Source organism: Elaeis guineensis, chromosome 3 (assembly GCF_000442705.2).
Source record: "Elaeis guineensis isolate ETL-2024a chromosome 3, EG11, whole genome shotgun sequence".
Lineage (NCBI taxonomy): Eukaryota > Viridiplantae > Streptophyta > Magnoliopsida > Arecales > Arecaceae > Elaeis > Elaeis guineensis.
Genome location: NC_025995.2, coordinates 112928499 through 112948975, shown reverse-complemented (window position 1 = coordinate 112948975; position 20477 = coordinate 112928499). Strand labels below are relative to the sequence as shown.

General features: G+C 38.5%; 1 protein-coding gene, 1 long non-coding RNA gene and 1 pseudogene across 2 annotated transcripts; 2 read left to right on the top strand and 1 right to left on the bottom strand.

Annotated features, from left to right (window-relative positions):
• The first annotated feature begins 3762 nt into the window (after positions 1 to 3762).
• On the top strand, positions 3763 to 6260 carry LOC140856602 (uncharacterized). Its single transcript, XR_012140008.1, has 2 exons — positions 3763 to 5264; positions 5825 to 6260. It is a non-coding gene; the product is annotated as an uncharacterized lncRNA (long non-coding RNA).
• A 3094-nt stretch (positions 6261 to 9354) lies between these two features.
• Positions 9355 to 9952, top strand: LOC140856134 (uncharacterized). Its single transcript, XM_073253298.1, has 2 exons — positions 9355 to 9575; positions 9737 to 9952. The coding sequence occupies exons 1-2, from the start codon at positions 9432 to 9434 to the stop codon at positions 9887 to 9889; spliced, it is 297 nt and encodes a 98-aa protein (XP_073109399.1). The 5' UTR covers positions 9355 to 9431; the 3' UTR covers positions 9890 to 9952.
• Positions 9953 to 10685: 733 nt separating this feature from the next.
• LOC140856601 (glyoxylate/hydroxypyruvate/pyruvate reductase 2KGR-like) lies at positions 10686 to 15991 on the bottom strand (annotated as a pseudogene).
• Positions 15992 to 20477: the final 4486 nt, after the last annotated feature.

Here is a 20477-nt window from a genome sequence, read left to right as displayed (position 1 = left end):
ATTTTCGACATAACCCATTGACACAAACACGACATAATACATATTTTGATGGGTTTGGATTTAGAATACATGAGTTCAGATCATTAACGAATCAACCCATTTACGATATGACAAATTTGTATCTTAAGCGGGTATAATCTATTTTGATCTGTTTGATTAAGTGGGTTAAAATAGATTAACGGATTACACGACATGTTTAAATATATTTAACATATTTATTTTAAGATTATTCGAGGTCCAACGAAGAAAATTAAAAAATTATAATCCTAATCTGAAATAAACAATGATGGTTTTCAGAACTATAAATTAGCATAGCAGGTAACTAAATTATTTTTATATTATTTTAATTTTTTGATTAAATTTTTATTATTTTAATTAAATTTTGTAAATAAATTAAATAATTAGACGAGTTGTGTATTCATTTGATCCGTCAATATGATTATTAATCATATCAGATGAATTATATCGTGTCAATCCGTATATATTTATATTATGTTCGTATTTCATAGGTCAATTCATTTAAATAAATCATATTCGAGTTGAGCTAACCTGTGTTATATTCTCAAATCGATACAGCTTATTTACGACCCTGAACACGAATCGCCAGCCCTATCTACTCTATCCCAAATCCTCGTACTATCAGAGATCAGACCACGAGCCACGTTGCTCTCCCGGGCATTATGATCAATAGCGAGTGGGCAATGAGCAAAAGAAATCGCAGACCCGGGGCGACAAAACCCAATCACAAGCTCTACATCTTCGATGGGGAATACTTCCCAGCTCCACAAATATCCGTCTTTGATCTCCGGCACAACTGTACAACTACAGGTTTTTGAGAACTCATGCAAGCTCCTTTTCTTGATGCCTGTCTTAAATCTGCACATAATAGATGTCCTGCATGCAATGCACATAGTCATGCACAGACCACATCTATCGGGACAGTTACATGGATCAGATTTATTTATCAAAAATAGTGTTTAAAGACTTGAAGAGTGTTGATATAAATCAGAAATTACTTGATCTATATTAGATTAGCGAAGATATATGTCAGATCATCAACTAGATATATGCTGCATATTTTACATTACCACTTTTGTTCAGGAGGCATGCAGGCAAGACTGAATTGATTGGGTCACCTTGGCTGCTATCATGCAAAGATACAGCATAGCTATGTAATGACAATTGCCAATGAGCTAAAAATTTACTAAAATTGAAGTAGATTTTTTGCCAATTCATTTATTATACAAATGATTCCAAGTTGGTATGCACATTCTAGAGTTCTTTTGTGCGGGCATGGCTGCTCAACACAAAGAGAACCAATGGCTCATCGCCTCAATATGATCATAAAGATATATGATCATAAAGATATATGATCATGCAAATAAGATGCTACCAAATGCTTTGTGGCGAAGGAATAAGACTGCAAGCCTGGAAGTGTCCGAGTTAACAACCATCAAAGTTCTCTCTCTTTCATCTAGTTCTCAGCCATCTCGACCCAAAGCTTCAAATAGAAATTGCATACTTGCATGGCTTTAGCTTAGCGCCCTTTTTTTCTATTGATGAATTGGGAAGCAGCAGAGCTGCAACCCAGAATTTATAAAATAAAACTGTATAAGAGAAACAAGGCTGCTTCCTCTTTTGAAGAAACAAGCTACAAGACTAATCAGCAGAGGAGATGCTGACGAAAGGAACAGAAAACCGAAAATAAGAAGCTTTTATTGCATTTGTTTTTATTCCATTCTATTTAGGTTATTTCTTAAATCTTTATACTGCCCCCCTTCCAAAAAGCAATCTTCTCTCCTCGTCTCATCATGCTTCTCCATAACGCTCCATTTCTCCATCCAAATTTAACATCCCTGCTACAAAGCTTTCCTCCAAATTCATTCTTTCAAGCCATCACAATTACCGCCTCAGTGAGCCATGCTTTGAAAGCTCATTATCGCTGCCTTTATATATTATTTTGTTGCCAAAGCGAGTGGTATCTTGGCTTCAATCAATGCACACCATCCTGCAACTCAGATTTCTAGCCTGGGAACTAGCAGTAGAGGAGAAAGCCCACTGGAAACCAAATTGGTAAGACAGGTCTCTACATTAATCCAACTGTCACATCGAAGCCTTAAAAACATATTAACTCTTAGCCATCGTCATTTTTTCATCAAAGCAGCAGCATTTTCCTCGGCTAGGAAGGCCCATCCAACTTGCAAGAACTAGTAAGGTCTAAGGCATAGATTTCCAAAAGAACTATATATACTATTTTGAAGAAATTATTCAAATCTTACCAAAAAAGGCCCATTCAACCGACGATTAGTCATGTTGGCTTTGGTTTGAGTGGGATTTACCACTCTTTTTGTGAAACTGAAGCTATATATAAGCACAATAATCATGACAGCATCATGTTGGCCAGATGAATTAACCTTCTGATATCAAAAATAAAAATGAAATTTGATCCAGGATGTTGTTCCTGTAAATGGAGAAACCATGTAAAACAAGTAGACAGACAGATTAAGCACATTTTAAGTTCTCAAAGAACAAACGCAAGCGCTGCCTGTCATATAGCTTCCAGGCCTGATACTTCATGAAAAAGAGATAAAATATTAAGTCTAAACCAACAAGAGATAATTTTCATAAGAAGAATCATGAAGATTTATGCTAATTGATCACCACCGGTGCTTGCCAAAAAGAAACTCTCACATTTTAAGCAAGTCACAACAACCTTTTCAAATAGCACTCGGACAGTTGCAACACCTTAACTGATCTTCAATGCTCTTTTTCGATTGATTATATTGTTCTATGTTTTCCCATAAAACCAGAATGTTTTCGGACTACAGAATGCTGCATCATGTGTAAAATAGAAAAGTTAGCAGTTGTTCGATTTACAAACATAGCCTAAGGTCCCTAAAAACATAAAAGCCTTTTTAATACACTAATTCTATAGCAGCCTCTTCGATGAGCCAAGCCAAGACATATTCTCCTAATTCACCTGCAACTTGGTCTGTCTCTTCCATGCAAGCCCAATCCACCCAGCCAAAGTCCCACATGGCATTTATCATTGGGTCCTTGCATTTGAGATCCCTCTCCAGTCTTCTATAAAGGCTATCTGTGGTAGCATCATCACCAACTGTACTGTAATTAGTCAGTTTACTGATCTTGTTACCAATTTCCTCCACCAACAGGTCTATAGTGTAATATACTGTTCTGCCCGACGAATGGGCTTGAAGTGATGAATGAATCAAGTGCTTCTGGTGGTGGCTTTTGCACATCATCAGCTCTGCTGCAATGTCCAAGAAGAGCTTAGCATTTCTCTTTCCAACCTCATCTGTGCCTTTATTCTGATAGTATGAATGTCCATTATCATCAACACTGAAAAGTTCTTGTGCACGGTTAAGGAATGGTTGGTTGCTCAGAAGTAACAGTTTTAGGTCATCTTCTATTGCAGCTGCTTCTCCTGTAGTCGCTTTCTTTTCAGGAAGTTGAATAGCTTCTTCTCCTAACCCAGAGACATTTCCTTCTTGATTGATCTTTCCAATAACTTCACATAACACTTTACAAGTTTTTACTGCATCATCTGCAATTTAAAAATATGCAGTTGACTATAAGTTTTCTGCTGTGGTCTCACTTTGCAGAAAAAAATATTAAACATGGATTCAAACTAAAATTACAAGTTCCATGTACAAACTTATTAACTAGCCAACAGGCACCTTGAACAATCTGAATTGAAGTGTATACATACAGACACAATTAATAAAAATAATAGGAGGAAGATGTCTTCGGGTAACCATCATTGCTTCTCTACTAAGAAAGACATGACATCATTACAATTAATATTGCAGATTATAAAGGGACTCGGAAATCCCTGCAAATGCTGGTGTACTCCCTAAAACAAAAGAGAAGGAAAGAGTGGATTGAAGTTGAAGCTGTAAAAATGTCAAATAGTTCAGTCATGGACAGGTCATTAAGCAGGCTTATGTCTCATGAAAATAGTACTATAAGCCAAGGATTAAACATTATTTTAGCTAGTTTGTGCCTGTCCAAGGTTGGCATGGTACCATTGTTTAGAAAGCTAGAGAACGACTGACTAAAGTACAATATGATTTTCTAATTATTTTTTCATCTAAACTACTTCGACTTCCTCTCTGGTGGAGGTAGGTATGCCTTGAACACTCATTATGCTGTTGGATCTAGCTAGGTAAATCTATCATTCTAAGGGTGGTGACGACTTGTGCTGGTTGTTGATAGATCATTCCTGTTATGTGGTGTACTTTCAAATAGCCCTAAGCCTGAAAACTAACATGAAGATGCAATTTAGTGGGTGTGCACATTGTGCATTTGCATCTGTGGACCAACCATATGTTGCCCTGTATTACCTGATATCATTTGTTATGACTTGATAGAATGCCTAGTAGCTGATGCCAGGTGATGCATATATGAACTGATAAGCACACATTTTATGGAGCATGCTACAAATCATGTATGCCCCCCACCCTGGAACCCCCCCCCCCCCCCCCCCCCCCATCCCAAAGACATAAAATAACCCACCATTCAAAACCAACCCAATCCAACAAAATAATAAAGCATGATGTCATAGCATGGAAATATCTATCGTTAATATCCATATAATTCTTAGGAGAAAACTTGCCAGAGGGGATTGTTATGCTTTGAGGTTTGTAAATAGGCAATTTATAATTTCATATCCTGTGACTTTGCATGATGGTGCTAGATCATTTGATCCCATGGAGAAAAAAATACTCTCTTAGAATTTTATCATTCATAAATATGTTTAACACAACATAATCAAGTATAATGCATAATACTAATTTACTCAATCTTGCTTAAGTTTTACATATGATTTTGCTTAAGTTGTGATACAACTTTTTAGTTAATGAGGCCTTCTTGTTCATACTCTAAGTGTGATGTCAGTGATTGAAATGGGTCAAGAAAGCATGAATGGAATATGATCTGAATCTAAAGAATGAGAACTTTTGCTGTACCAGTTTATAGTTGGAGTATGTTGAACCCCACCACCCCCCCCCCAACACACATTTAATTCTTATAATCTTAAAAGTAGAAATAGCTGCTATCCTTTGTTTTCACACAAAAAATTGATGGCCTTTCTTGGACTTTCCTCTGCATCTTTTGGTTATATAATAGTTATGCTATACTTAAAACATATGATAATTTATTTGTACCTGTTTCCTTGTGCAGCTGAGCGAGAAGCTGTTAATGCAGCTGAAAAGGCAGAAAGAAAGCTTCAGTTAAGAGAGAAAGTATGTCCTTGAGTACCTTTTTACCACAAAGACGTTAAGTAGTTCAACAAGAAAATCTGTGGAAAACATTATAATTGTTGACTAAGATCAATATCAAACATGGCTCTTAGAAGAGACATGTTTAAGGAGGATCTTGCTGTGATATTTTAATAATTAATTATTTGGTCCTTCCCAAGTCCGAGTGAACTTTGAAGGGTTGGATGCTCCTTGGTTGGATGAGCACAAGCAGTGACCAGTAAGACTGTTGCCCCTTCGTGTCAACTAGCGTCTAGTTTTCATTGTCAGACTTCTCTCTTAAGTTGACCTGGTGAGGAATTTGGCAGACCAATTATCACAGATTTAACATCAACTTGACCTACTGTCATAAAGATTATCTGATCCTTTCGTGGAACCTTCTTGATTTAGAGTTTTGAGTGATAGCAAACCCCATCTTATTTGGAAAAAAAACTTGGATGATGCTTTATTTTGAAGAGGACGATCACAACCTTTTATGGGGGAAAAAAGCCAGCAGTAAATAAATAATTCTCTAGAAAGCTCATTTGTGATCCCGACATTTGCAGAAACGGAGAGAGGAGATGGAGAGGCTTGAGAAGGAGAGACAGGCAGAGGTAAGGAGCTACAAGGGCCTGATGGTGTCAGAAAAGATGACATCTAACAAACAGATTGCATCGACCAACAAATCCCTGCAAGAACTGGAAGAAGACTTCATGTAACTGCGGCAAGTTACTTGTGGCTGGCAGAAAGCTCAAACTTTGGAAGCTCCACATGATCAGTGCAGCAAGTTGAAGGATTCAGGTCACTTGGACACAGAACTAATGTTCTGATGACTTAGTTAAGCCGACAGCTTCAGACCTGTTTTTTATCACAAGTTGTCAACAAGGAATGGGATCATTTATCAGTTGTGGTTGATACAGGTATATTTGTTACACAGATGATGAAAGACTAATGGTTTAGATTGTCTTATGTTTCTTATTTGAATGATTATTTTCAATTCTACCTGGAGTTTCTATCCTGTTCTTGATGTGAAAAATGCTTCGATCATTAGCCTTGCTATATGCCAAAGCAGCCAGGCCGAGCCAAATCTGAGCTTTTTCCTTTCTCCTTGACTAGTGTAAATCATTGTTGAGCTCTAGATATTTGCAAGATGTGGCTTAGCTTGGCTGCTTGATACCTACCATTGAGATGAGTAATATTTCAAAAACTTCGATCCAATTAGGATCAAGATGTAGACCAATTGAATTTCTTGTTGTGATATGAGTCGAAAACTTTTTTTTTTAAAAAAAGAAATCGTTGTCGGTTCTTCTCCTGAAAAAAGACTTTCAGATATCTGGATTTAATGGTAGAATGGAAGGACGTAGGAAGGCTGTGTCTTAGCTTCTGGTGCAGTCTTCTTTACTAAATTGATTTGTTTATTTTAGAAGGTTCAATTTCTAATTTTTTGAATATTAAGTATATTAATGTTTATGTGAAGATCGATAGTAAATCATGCTTAGTGGAATAAGATCCGTCGTTTTAATTAATTTTCAGCAGAACTGCTAAGTCCATGTCATGTACGTGCGGTCCATAATTTGACATGACTGGAAGCTGGTTCTTTATTTTTAGCTCATGCATACGAATCCTATGTACATGTTGGGCGTCACCAAACTAAATCGGGATTGAGAAATTCTTTGTACACCGTGGGTGGCATAGAATGCACGCGCCGCCCATGGTGGTTTGCTATGGTGCGGTGGGTGATTTTTTTTTTTTTTCTGTATGAGCCAATCTTTACGGATGATGCATGCAGTTCTGCATCGTCTGTGTCCATGGTGCACAAAGAATTTTTCAATCGAGATGAGTCTAAAAGACTAGCACCGGTGGTGTGCTGGGCTTGGGCACTGGAAACATCGATTTAGATCGATCAGCTTTATAAAAAATTCATTTATACATATCTTTGAAGGGAAATTTTTTATGCACCATGAGTGGTGTAGAAAATCCGACGTAGAGTACACCGTCTTATTCGATTGATTTATGTAGTCATCATTTTTCAACGTGCATTTAATGTCTGTAGGTTGATTTTTCGTTTAAAAATTTTGTATGATAAAAATATTTCTTTTTTTTTGAAAAAATTATGACATCCTTTGATATAATATAGCTTGCGATGTCATAATATGATCTCGAATATCATAATATAAGATGGATATTTTTGTCCAATTATTTTTTAATACGTATTTAATTTTTGCAGGTTAGTTTTTTTTTTCGTTTGAAAATTTTGAATGACGAAATATTTCAGTCCTTTAGAAAAAAATTACGACATCTGTATATTATGGTTTAAAATTGTCATAATGTAATGTAGAATGTTATAATTTTTTTTTAAAAAAAATATTATATAAAATTTTTAAATAAAAATTAATTTATAAATATTAAATATATATTAAAAGATGATGGATATATAGATCAATCGGATGTAACAATGTATTCTTCGTGCCCAAAGAATCTCGCTACCCCTGAAAACCCGTTATTTTTCTTTCCCCTTCACGGGAAAGGAAAGCAAGCACGTGAAAGGAAAGCAAAGCACCAGCGCCAAAACCACCGAAGTACCCCTTTTCTTTCTTTGTTCGGCTTCGGAACGACTCTATTTTGACTTTGTACAGTTATTTTTTTTTGGGTGGAAAATGAAAATTAAATTCTATGCTGCTACCTCCTTGTTATCACCATCCCTTTTCGACCGAGCATGGGGAGAAATGGGCTAGATTACCCAAATGGACAAATGGTTTGCAAAATTAGTACGTGCCATCTCATCATACTAAGCATTCATATGTTTTTTTTCGGAGCATAAAAAATTAAAATAATAATTATTTTATGATTTTGCACTCATTACAAAATTATATATGCTGAACCACCATCCAAATAAAATAAAAAATAATAATAATAAAAAAAAGGGTATCCCATATTGCCGTTCAACCTTATTGGCTTCATCTATGACACAGGTTCCACACGGAAAATTATTGGGGTACAATCAAAATGGGTCCACTTCAGCTAATGTCGTATGTTGAAATCCAAAAGATGATATTGGGAACGTATGGCTCGACTTTGGACGATTGACACCATCGCATTCGGATCCTGTAAAATCTAATGCCGTGATTCTGTTTCATTTTTTTTTTTTTCTTTTTAAGAATTATAAAGAGTGGGATGCACGAACGCGAAGACATCTTTTCTAAGCCATCCTAGAGTTCATGAAAAGGACATCTTGATTGATAGAACAACTCCCTTGGAATGTATGTGGGCAATGATTCATGAACCAGTTGCATGTGGATGAGCGAATTCTTTTTTCATATGCTCTTTCTACTCATTTCAAGATAGTAACACATAAAAGAGTTGCGCACTCGCGTGCAACCTATTAAGACATAATAATAATAATGGTAGTGAATGGCAATCACGTTATTATACTTTTAATCGACCATTCAATTATCAATTGGGTGCTGCGACGTTCTCACTGCGAAGGCCATCGTCCATCCCATCGACCGCTTTTGCTGGAGCTATTTGAATTAATACGTCGTCCAGATAGTTTAATTGTAATAATTATGGAGCAAAAGTAGTGACATTCCTTCATGTTCACAAGGCCGCCTTTGCTTGGTTTGGTACTTGATAGATCATTTCGATGATATAACCGTGCATGTCTTGATGATGCTCGTGGAAAAAAAAAAAGAAACGGAAAAGTGGCTAAGCGACAATAGGATTAGCGGGCACCCTGCCTTGTGGGCCGTATTTTCGTTAGTCATCTCTGGAGCCCACAAGATTTAATAATTTTAAAAATATATTTTATACCTCATCCAATGAAACGCCGACCAATTTTATTGCCTCATCTCCTCTATCCGCAGCATTATTGCGCGTGGAAGTGGCTGGCAGTGGCACGTCGGAGAGAGAGAGAGAGGAGCGTTTGTTTGTCTGGTAGCAATGAGAAAGAGAGAGTGGGAGTCTTAAGCAAAAAGAGGAGAGAGAGGGTGGCTTTTGTTCGTTCCTTAGTAGGCATTCATGGAAGGCAATAAAGCTTTATGGTTGGTAGTTTTTCCTTTCGTTGATTCCTCAACATTTGGAAGCCTTTTTAGAGTGATAAGAAGGACAGGGCTTGGCGACTTTCTCCCAAGCATCGGGTTTCAACTTGGTTTTGGAGAGAGAAAGAAAGAGAGGATGTTGGACGGGAAGGCATCGATCCAGGATACCGACATGCCCGTAAAGATGCAGCTGCAGGCCAGGTCCTGCGCCGCCCAAGCCCTCGACCTCTTTGATGTCCTCGATTGCAAAAGCATCGCCGGCGCCACTCACATCAAAAAGGTCTCTCTCTCTCTCTCTCTAATCATCATCTTCTTTATACCATAGAATTCAAAGGTGAGAACCTTCTGATTCACCTCCAGTTCCTGTCTTTGTTCTTCGCAACTCGCATCCTGGATTAATATTAATTACCATGTTGTTTATGCCGGGGGGGACGGTGGCAGGAGTTTAACATGAGGCATGGGCCCGGATGGCATTGCGTGGTGGGTTCCAACTTCGGCTGCTTCTTCACCCACAGGCGAGGCACCTTCATCTACTTCTGCCTCGAGACACTCTTCTTCCTCATCTTCAAAGCTGCTGCTCTTACTCCTGTTTAGCCCGCCTCTGCCACTCTCTGCTTCCATCTTATAAGGCTGATGCTGCTAGCCTCAGGTTCTTTCCTCTTTTTGTGCCCAATATACATTTCTTTTCCTTCTGAGTTTCCCATCCTTGGCTAGGATTTTGCGTTTCAAGCGAAAAACTCCTCGATGTACAAAACAAAAGTTCAATTGTAAGCAATGAAGTAGGATAAATCTTCCATCTGCTTCAGAGCTAGTTTTCCACCCTTCTCCGGCTTCATCTATTGATGATTTAATTTTAGTTCGTGTTGGAACCAAGAAAAACGGTCCCAATTGGTACGAATTCTTACAGATATTCCATCCTGTTCATCATCTTGATTCTGAAGGGTAGAGTGCTAGCATTCAAGACCAAAAAAGAAAAAGAAAAAGAAAATGCAGCAACAGAATGGGAAAAGTCATTTGGAACTTGCACAGGCATGAAGTCCGGGTCTTAAATTGAACATCACATTTGTGGGCTTCCTGCACCCTCAAAGAGATAAAGACGCCCGGAATTACAGGAACAACATGGAATTAAATGGTATCGCCAACAAGCCACCCTCCTTACAGAAGCTGTAGATTTTCCAAGCAAGGAGAACCATAGGATTAACCTCAACGGGATTACCGCAGGAAGTAAAAATCCATCCAGGATAAAAATGACAAATGGACTCCAGCTGCACACTTTCATAAGCATAGCATGCAGGGGGCTAAGTGACATCAGTTTTGAACCGAAGAACAAGTAAACAAATTTACAATGAAATCCTTCACCAACTCCCTGAAAACAATAAAATCGTACTGTATTTTTATGCAAGCAATCACAGCACCGGAGTCAATAGGGGCTTGTTCGTCGCATGTGCCTCTAAGTTCCCAAGAACCAGGTCTGCCATCTCTTTGCGAGTTTCCCAGGTGGCGCTCCCCACATGAGGCACCAACACTACGTTCTCCAATCCAAATAGCTGCTCAGGAACATGGGGTTCATGCTCGAACACATCGAGGGCGGCCCTCCAAGCCGGCCCTCGATTAGTGCCGACACAAGCTCTGCCTCATCTACGTGAGGTCCCCGTCCAATGTTCACGAACACCCTTTGGACCCAAGGCATCCATAACCTCACGATTCACAATATGGCGGGTTTCCTCTGTCAATGCGCATGCTACGATGAGAATGTGGCAGTTAGCAGCCAGATCAACAACGCTCGAGTAGTATTTGTAGTTTGTCTGTGGCTTTTCTGATCTCGAGTAGTAGCTGATGGGGCAATCAAATGCTTCAGCTCTTTTGGCTATGGCCAAACCAATCCTGCCAAGCCCGATTATACCAATTGTTTTGCCACTGAACTGCAAGGGAAAAAAAATGATGACATGGTGACTGTTGGGTATAAATTCGAATACAGGTTTCTTAAATTAAATGACATGAGTGCAAAAGATATGTAACCTAAAATCTTTTCTTAGTGCAGCATGTCTGATGGGGGTTTTCATTTGTCGGAAATGGTTTTCGTGGTACTCAAACTTGCGTAGAGAGATGCAGCATTTCTACCTTCATGGCTTTCAATTTCCCAGTAAAATTGAAAGCTGTGCGGCGATACACATCCGACAAACAGATGTGGTAGTTTGCATACCAACGAATATTGCACTTATATTTGAATTGATCTTGGTGGAAAGAAACTCTATTGGGGACACTCAAAATGGATGACTAAAAACTATGACATTGCGATTGTTTTGTTATGTGTACCCTTAAGGAATCGAGATATGCATGAAAGGCAAATCTAATACAATAAGAGTGAGGCAGCTGATATAGAAAGGTGTTTCTCCGGGTGTTATGTGAATGGATGCACGACATAGTGACTTGAGAGCGAGTATAACAGTACAGCACTGAGGCCCACTGTTTTGGATGGTTATGAATGTGAAGGAATGAAGAGAGTCTAAGCAAACAAGATAAAAGGCGGTGGGATAGAAATGTTGAATGGATGCTTTGTGAAATTAGAAAGAAGGGAGTGAAGAAGGCTCCTCCAAGAAGAAGAGCTCGGATCTATGTGAAAAGGTAGGAAAAGTAGAAGGAAAAACACAGAGCCACATAAACATAACTTGCTAGCAATGACCTACAAAAGCTAGTAGCAATACATTAATATGAACAATCAGTGAACAAAGTTTTATAAACCAAACCCCTATTTGACAATTCACTAGGTTATGACATTATGCTATACATGAACAGTTTTTGTTTCAGATAACTCATTGTTGGTTGAATTATCTTTTAAGCTTTTACATGCATATAAGTGTATAAACCGAATGCATGGAGTCCTACTGAAATTTGTCAATTTTTACAATGTGAGGTGGAGTTAATCTAATTAGAATTCGGACATGTAGGAGCAGTCCTCATTATAATTTGCTAAAGTTGTCTCTTGTGACAGGTGAAGGTCCATCCTAGACCCAGAGTTGATTCACAACTTACAGATCTTCAAATATTCCATCTTTTATCTTACCAAACATCTGCAACTGAAATTAAGAAAGAATGACAGTTAAAGGGCTCCTGTTCGGATAAGCACATCAACAGATAGAATTGAAATATTCAAGATTTGGTGTAGTCTAGCAGGATACTGACGCCCCGTAAAATTTGGGAAACAGGACATGTTTCAACTAACAAAGCATCATGCTTTTCAGAAATAATCGTCCTAATTTCAGATGTGCACTATAACTCTTAGCTTACAAGATGGCATTCCTTAATTATCTTTTATGACAAGATATCATAATTAGTATAACTGAGCTATTGATTTAAACACACACAACTCCATCATAAACAAAAGATTTAAACATAGAAAAAGGCACTACCTTAAAATACAGGAAAGAGGCCTTAATCAACCTAATAAGGCACCAAGGTTTCCAGAAATGACGTACCTTATTTCTGATATGACTATGACCCTCAGCTTATAAGATGATATTTTTACAATTATCTTTTATGACAAATGTGATATTTTCTTAATCAGTATAATTGGGCTACTAAGTTGAACATACACAATTCCATCATTAAAAAAGATTTAAATATTAAAAAAAAAGGCAGGTTATCAAAAAACAGACACTTAAACAGTCATGCAATTCTGTACCATTTAAGCAGTACCCATTTAACCAAAAAAGAGGCTATTTTAGTTATATTAGACATTTACATATCTGCTTTGTTGCTAAGCAGTTATCTAATCTGCTTGACCATTAACTTGATGATCCGACAGCTGGTTATTATCTAATATTAAATATACTAGCTAACATGATAGAATGATAACTTGTATTTATCTTATTTACAGTTGATTATTTTTACGGTATGGCATTAACGCATGTCAAGAAAATGAATTATGTTAACAACACAGAAAATGCTTTTTTTTGCCCTAGTCACAAACAATTTCTTTGCCTACAATAAGCAAATGGTGCTGGAAGCTCCATCAAACCAAAAAGCTTCCTTGCTTCGCCCAACTACCATAGAATAGTGTTCACCGCCTCTATTTCTTTCCCATTTTGTTTTCTTAAACCTAGGTCTAAGCTTTCCTTTGCCATGGTCACCCTGATACCACAGAGAGAGAGAGAGAGAGGAAGGGGTGAGAGAGTATATGGAATACCTACTAGTTTTGCAAATCTGAATTACACTTCATACAATAACAAGACATGACCAAAAGAAAGCTAGTCCTTAACATCTGATAGTTCTGAGGCTATCATTATTTAGCACCCATGTGTTGACCTGTCACTTCTCATTGCTTTATATAAAATATCATAAGCCTTATAGACCACAAAGAAGATTCTTTGTAACCAATTTGTAATAATAATAATAAAGAAAAAACTATATGAAGTAACCCATGTACTCTAGGTCCACTAGATTACCCAATGAGCTTCATAAAGGTCGAGGTTTAGTATGCCATGCAGATTATTGGCAACATTTAATTTTTAGTTCCACCTTAATGGTCTTTTGAAATTGCACACACTTCTTAATCTAAAATTTTCATAATGGAGCTTACACTAAGGTACACCAAGCAATATTCCTCCTCAACTATGGGGAATGCGACATATATTCTGATAATATTTTGATGCAGATCAAGCTTCCTGTTAGAATTAGGATTTTCTTAATTTTCTGGTCTTTCAAGGGAGCTCTCTTTCCAGGGACATAACTTGAGTTGTACATGTTCCTTTGGGATATGATAGTAGTTGTCTTGAAGCTAACTTCAAGTCCAACAAGTTCTATATTTTGAGTTTCAGCTAGTTTGGTGATTTGGAGGGTCAAAAGTTTGGCTTAAAGTTTCAAAATTGGATTAGTGTTGAGTTTGCGTCATTTTAATAAAAATTTTATCTTATTTTTTGGCTGAATTAGAAGTTTTAGGTGGTATGATGTTGGTTGGGAAGTACTTTACAAGTGTCTTGGTTTACAAATTATTCTTGATGGCTTCGTAAATAGAGAAGGATATACCTACAAATTCAATAAAAGCATCTTCTTTGAGTTATGAATAAAATTTCTTCTCATGGTGGGTCATACGAAACCCCAAGGGTCTCCCCTCAGCCCCTATGCTTCTCGTATGCATCATAGTTTGCGTTTGATCTTTGCATCCCCCACATGATACATAGGCAAGAAGAAGGGGGGGGGGGGGGGGGGGGAGGGAAGTAGAGGACGGATATGGGTACGAAAAGATAGAGATCTAGAGGACATGGAGGTGAAAGGAAAGAGAAAAGGAAATAGGATGAAAAGGGGTAACAAAAAAAGAACTGGAAAAAGTAATGGGAGAAAATCACCAATCAGACATCAATAATTAGATGGCAGTCTCTTCCTTTTCTTCTTCGAGAGTTATGGCAATATGGCTGAAACATCTTCCCCTTTTGTCCTCTCCTTGAATAAGCTAGAATATTTTAGGTTGCGTTTGAACCGAAAAATAAGAGATTGGCAGGATGCATTAAGTAGACATATATGATAACAAATTCTCATTCTTACGTTATAAAAAGTATGTAAACTGCGCAAACAATGATAATATTCTAAGTGATATATAGTTTAACAACTAACTGCAAGCATCAAATAACTTCAAAAACTTTAATTCAACTAATTGCTACACACTAGCTAAAAATAAATTGTAGATATGAGCCCAAATAAGCAGCCGCCTACTTGCCCACTAAACCACTCCAGATGCCCAACAGACCATCTCGGCAACATTTGTTCGCTATATCCATACATCCCATTCATTCTTCCCACCTTGGCAACATTGACCAGTTCAAAACATCCTGGGGATCCCTATGGTCCCCAGCATTTCCAGCCGGTTACTAATCTCAGGCACTATAGCTCACAGTAGCCAGCCAGCCATCAATAATAGAAACCCCAAAAAGGAGGAGAAATACGAAAGCAAGCACAACAGTAGTCATGCTATCTGATGTAAATTCTTAATAAAAGACACGATTTTTTTGAGACTTGCATGAAAGAATCCTAATAGAAGAGAAGAAGAATCCTTCCCAAACCTTGGAGGTGAGCTTATAATCACCCTTGGCGTTCCACGCCCCACTCCGGACGTAGCGGTCGGCCTCGCAGATCCGGCGCATGGTGGCGATGGCGAGACCGATTGCGAGGTCGGCGACGTCGTCGGTGAGGACGTCGGGGGTGTTGGTGACCCGGATCCTCCTCTCCCGGCACTTGGCGAGGTCCACCTTGTCGAGCCCCACGCTGCAGGACGCCACGATCTCCAGCGCCGGCAGCGCGTCGATCATCTCCGCGTCCGCCCCGACCGTTGAAGTGCCCACCAACGCCCGGATCGAGCCGGCGTTCGCCCGGAGGAACTGCCGCCAATTCTCTGGAGGGGTCTCCCACAGGCGGAAGAGCTTGCACCGCTTGCTGAGCTCCTCCTCGAGGTACGAGTTCGCGGGGAAGGTGAGGAGGACGCCAAGAGACTCCATCGCCGGCGGCGGCGTAGTAAGAGAAGAAAAAGGCTTAGGGTTAGGGTTTCTGTCGTCCTCGGTTCCTCGTTCTTCCACTCGGCACTTGGTTGGTTTCATTTCGCCGGCGAGAGTAGGCTGGCGGTAAATAAGGGGACGAATATCGAATCCCGGATCAGATGTTCTCCTTAGAATAGCTGCTGTTGTTTTAGACAAGCATTTGCATGACGCGTATCGTCCCGTGGTATTGTTCGAGGCCTCTGGCGTAGATTATTTTCTTGGACGGGTCAGATGGATGAGGATGAAGCTGGTGAGCAGTTTTTGTCTTTTTTTTTGGTTGAGGCCAGCTGGTGAGCAGTTTTCTGTTTTTTTTTTTTTTTTGGTTGAGACCGGCTACTCAATAGCCTGGCACAAATGCATCCAAAAGCATCCGACATTGTCGTGTACACGATGCGGAATCTTAGCTCCTGCAGCCAAAGCATACTTTCAATGTGCTTGGCCATGTAGGACACCATCCAATTAGCTATACTGTCTCCTCTCTATAAGTTAGCGAACAACATGAGCACTGCATATGGTGAGTCTCGGAGTATCAGATGGTGGGGAATGATTGCCAATTGAGGGCTTGGTAGTAGAAGACAATTAAGAAATTACCGTCCGGGAGTTGCCTTCAGAGATCACTCTATTAGCTGTTAGAATGATACGACGTACACCAAATCCTCGTAGGCAGCTTTCAACTTTGCCCGAAGTATCCATGAATCAAAAAGAAAGGGGCCATTAGTGGTAATTAGACATGACAATTATATCCGATCCAAACATATCTCATTCCAATCCAATCTATTAATATTGATCGAATTTTGATCCGATCCGATCCAATCCAAAACTGATAAATTTATATTTTGGATCGTATCAGATTCAGATAGTGACCGTCCCGATCCGAATCTAATCCAATCTTATGCATATATATTATAAAAATATAGTCTGGTTATATAAAATATAGATCTTATAGTCTTTAGACTTGATTAAAATTTCAAAGATTGAAGAATAGTAGTAGGTTCTTATTCAATACTTCTATTTTCATCTAACAAATCTCATTTAAGTGGATTGAGCATTCGATCGGATGATCCGACATCCAATCAGATCGGGTATGGATAAAAAAGGTATTGACCCGCCGGATCATGGATCAAGTTCAGATCAAAATAATGAGATATCGAATAGGGTTCGGATCGATCCAAACCTATACCCGATTCAATCCATTGTCAAGCCTAATGGCAATCCATCTCAAACTTGCATCATAAATAATAAATCCGGTTTCACTATGTTGTCCTCTATCTTTTATATTGCCATCGAAGTTGATTTTGAAGAAGCTGAGTGATAGGGTTCCTATGAAGATTGGATCACCTGAGACATAGTAACTATTGAGGTGGGATCCCAATTTTCCAGCTATCAAGGATCCCTCGGAACTCCTAGTCCTCATTAAGGCAGTGGCTTCAGCCATGGCTCTAATCATCATCCTCAATGGATTATCTTGGATACTTTCAAAAATCCTGCTATTCCTGGCTCCCCAAATGTAATGAGCAATGTAGCATAAGCAAGTCATCAACTCTTATCGTGGGGCTCCTGTTTGGTTCTCTCGACCAATGAAATGGATGAATACCTCCCTATCCCAAGATTGGGAACTAAACGCCAACCAAGTCGAACATGCAACTTCAAATAATTTGGGCAACATGAGAGAAGAAGATAACATGATCAACAGTCTCCACTGCATCTCCACACAGGTCACAAAAGGGAGTCACAGCAACACCCTCGTAGTGCAAAATACTCCTACGAGGCAACCGATCCCCTCCAACCTTGCAGATGGAAAGGGCCACTTTGGGATGTACCTGTAGTCTCCATCCACATCCAGCCTAAGTCTTGGCCTTTCGGCAGCCCCTGATCAAAGATTACAACTCACTGACCTTGCTAGAGATCATTTCATCCCCTACTAATTGGTCCGAATAATCCCCCAAGGGAACTGCCAAGGAGTGAACTCAAGAGCTGAGCCCACTGCCAAGCGATGTCTCAATGGCTCCTCTTAAGATTGGTAATTTTCGACATAACCCATTGACACAAACACGACATAATACATATTTTGATGGGTTTGGATTTAGAATACATGAGTTCAGATCATTAACGAATCAACCCATTTACGATATGACAAATTTGTATCTTAAGCGGGTATAATCTATTTTGATCTGTTTGATTAAGTGGGTTAAAATAGATTAACGGATTACACGACATGTTTAAATATATTTAACATATTTATTTTAAGATTATTCGAGGTCCAACGAAGAAAATTAAAAAATTATAATCCTAATCTGAAATAAACAATGATGGTTTTCAGAACTATAAATTAGCATAGCAGGTAACTAAATTATTTTTATATTATTTTAATTTTTTGATTAAATTTTTATTATTTTAATTAAATTTTGTAAATAAATTAAATAATTAGACGAGTTGTGTATTCATTTGATCCGTCAATATGATTATTAATCATATCAGATGAATTATATCGTGTCAATCCGTATATATTTATATTATGTTCGTATTTCATAGGTCAATTCATTTAAATAAATCATATTCGAGTTGAGCTAACCTGTGTTATATTCTCAAATCGATACAGCTTATTTACGACCCTGAACACGAATCGCCAGCCCTATCTACTCTATCCCAAATCCTCGTACTATCAGAGATCAGACCACGAGCCACGTTGCTCTCCCGGGCATTATGATCAATAGCGAGTGGGCAATGAGCAAAAGAAATCGCAGACCCGGGGCGACAAAACCCAATCACAAGCTCTACATCTTCGATGGGGAATACTTCCCAGCTCCACAAATATCCGTCTTTGATCTCCGGCACAACTGTACAACTACAGGTTTTTGAGAACTCATGCAAGCTCCTTTTCTTGATGCCTGTCTTAAATCTGCACATAATAGATGTCCTGCATGCAATGCACATAGTCATGCACAGACCACATCTATCGGGACAGTTACATGGATCAGATTTATTTATCAAAAATAGTGTTTAAAGACTTGAAGAGTGTTGATATAAATCAGAAATTACTTGATCTATATTAGATTAGCGAAGATATATGTCAGATCATCAACTAGATATATGCTGCATATTTTACATTACCACTTTTGTTCAGGAGGCATGCAGGCAAGACTGAATTGATTGGGTCACCTTGGCTGCTATCATGCAAAGATACAGCATAGCTATGTAATGACAATTGCCAATGAGCTAAAAATTTACTAAAATTGAAGTAGATTTTTTGCCAATTCATTTATTATACAAATGATTCCAAGTTGGTATGCACATTCTAGAGTTCTTTTGTGCGGGCATGGCTGCTCAACACAAAGAGAACCAATGGCTCATCGCCTCAATATGATCATAAAGATATATGATCATAAAGATATATGATCATGCAAATAAGATGCTACCAAATGCTTTGTGGCGAAGGAATAAGACTGCAAGCCTGGAAGTGTCCGAGTTAACAACCATCAAAGTTCTCTCTCTTTCATCTAGTTCTCAGCCATCTCGACCCAAAGCTTCAAATAGAAATTGCATACTTGCATGGCTTTAGCTTAGCGCCCTTTTTTTCTATTGATGAATTGGGAAGCAGCAGAGCTGCAACCCAGAATTTATAAAATAAAACTGTATAAGAGAAACAAGGCTGCTTCCTCTTTTGAAGAAACAAGCTACAAGACTAATCAGCAGAGGAGATGCTGACGAAAGGAACAGAAAACCGAAAATAAGAAGCTTTTATTGCATTTGTTTTTATTCCATTCTATTTAGGTTATTTCTTAAATCTTTATACTGCCCCCCCTTCCAAAAAGCAATCTTCTCTCCTCGTCTCATCATGCTTCTCCATAACGCTCCATTTCTCCATCCAAATTTAACATCCCTGCTACAAAGCTTTCCTCCAAATTCATTCTTTCAAGCCATCACAATTACCGCCTCAGTGAGCCATGCTTTGAAAGCTCATTATCGCTGCCTTTATATATTATTTTGTTGCCAAAGCGAGTGGTATCTTGGCTTCAATCAATGCACACCATCCTGCAACTCAGATTTCTAGCCTGGGAACTAGCAGTAGAGGAGAAAGCCCACTGGAAACCAAATTGGTAAGACAGGTCTCTACATTAATCCAACTGTCACATCGAAGCCTTAAAAACATATTAACTCTTAGCCATCGTCATTTTTTCATCAAAGCAGCAGCATTTTCCTCGGCTAGGAAGGCCCATCCAACTTGCAAGAACTAGTAAGGTCTAAGGCATAGATTTCCAAAAGAACTATATATACTATTTTGAAGAAATTATTCAAATCTTACCAAAAAAGGCCCATTCAACCGACGATTAGTCATGTTGGCTTTGGTTTGAGTGGGATTTACCACTCTTTTTGTGAAACTGAAGCTATATATAAGCACAATAATCATGACAGCATCATGTTGGCCAGATGAATTAACCTTCTGATATCAAAAATAAAAATGAAATTTGATCCAGGATGTTGTTCCTGTAAATGGAGAAACCATGTAAAACAAGTAGACAGACAGATTAAGCACATTTTAAGTTCTCAAAGAACAAACGCAAGCGCTGCCTGTCATATAGCTTCCAGGCCTGATACTTCATGAAAAAGAGATAAAATATTAAGTCTAAACCAACAAGAGATAATTTTCATAAGAA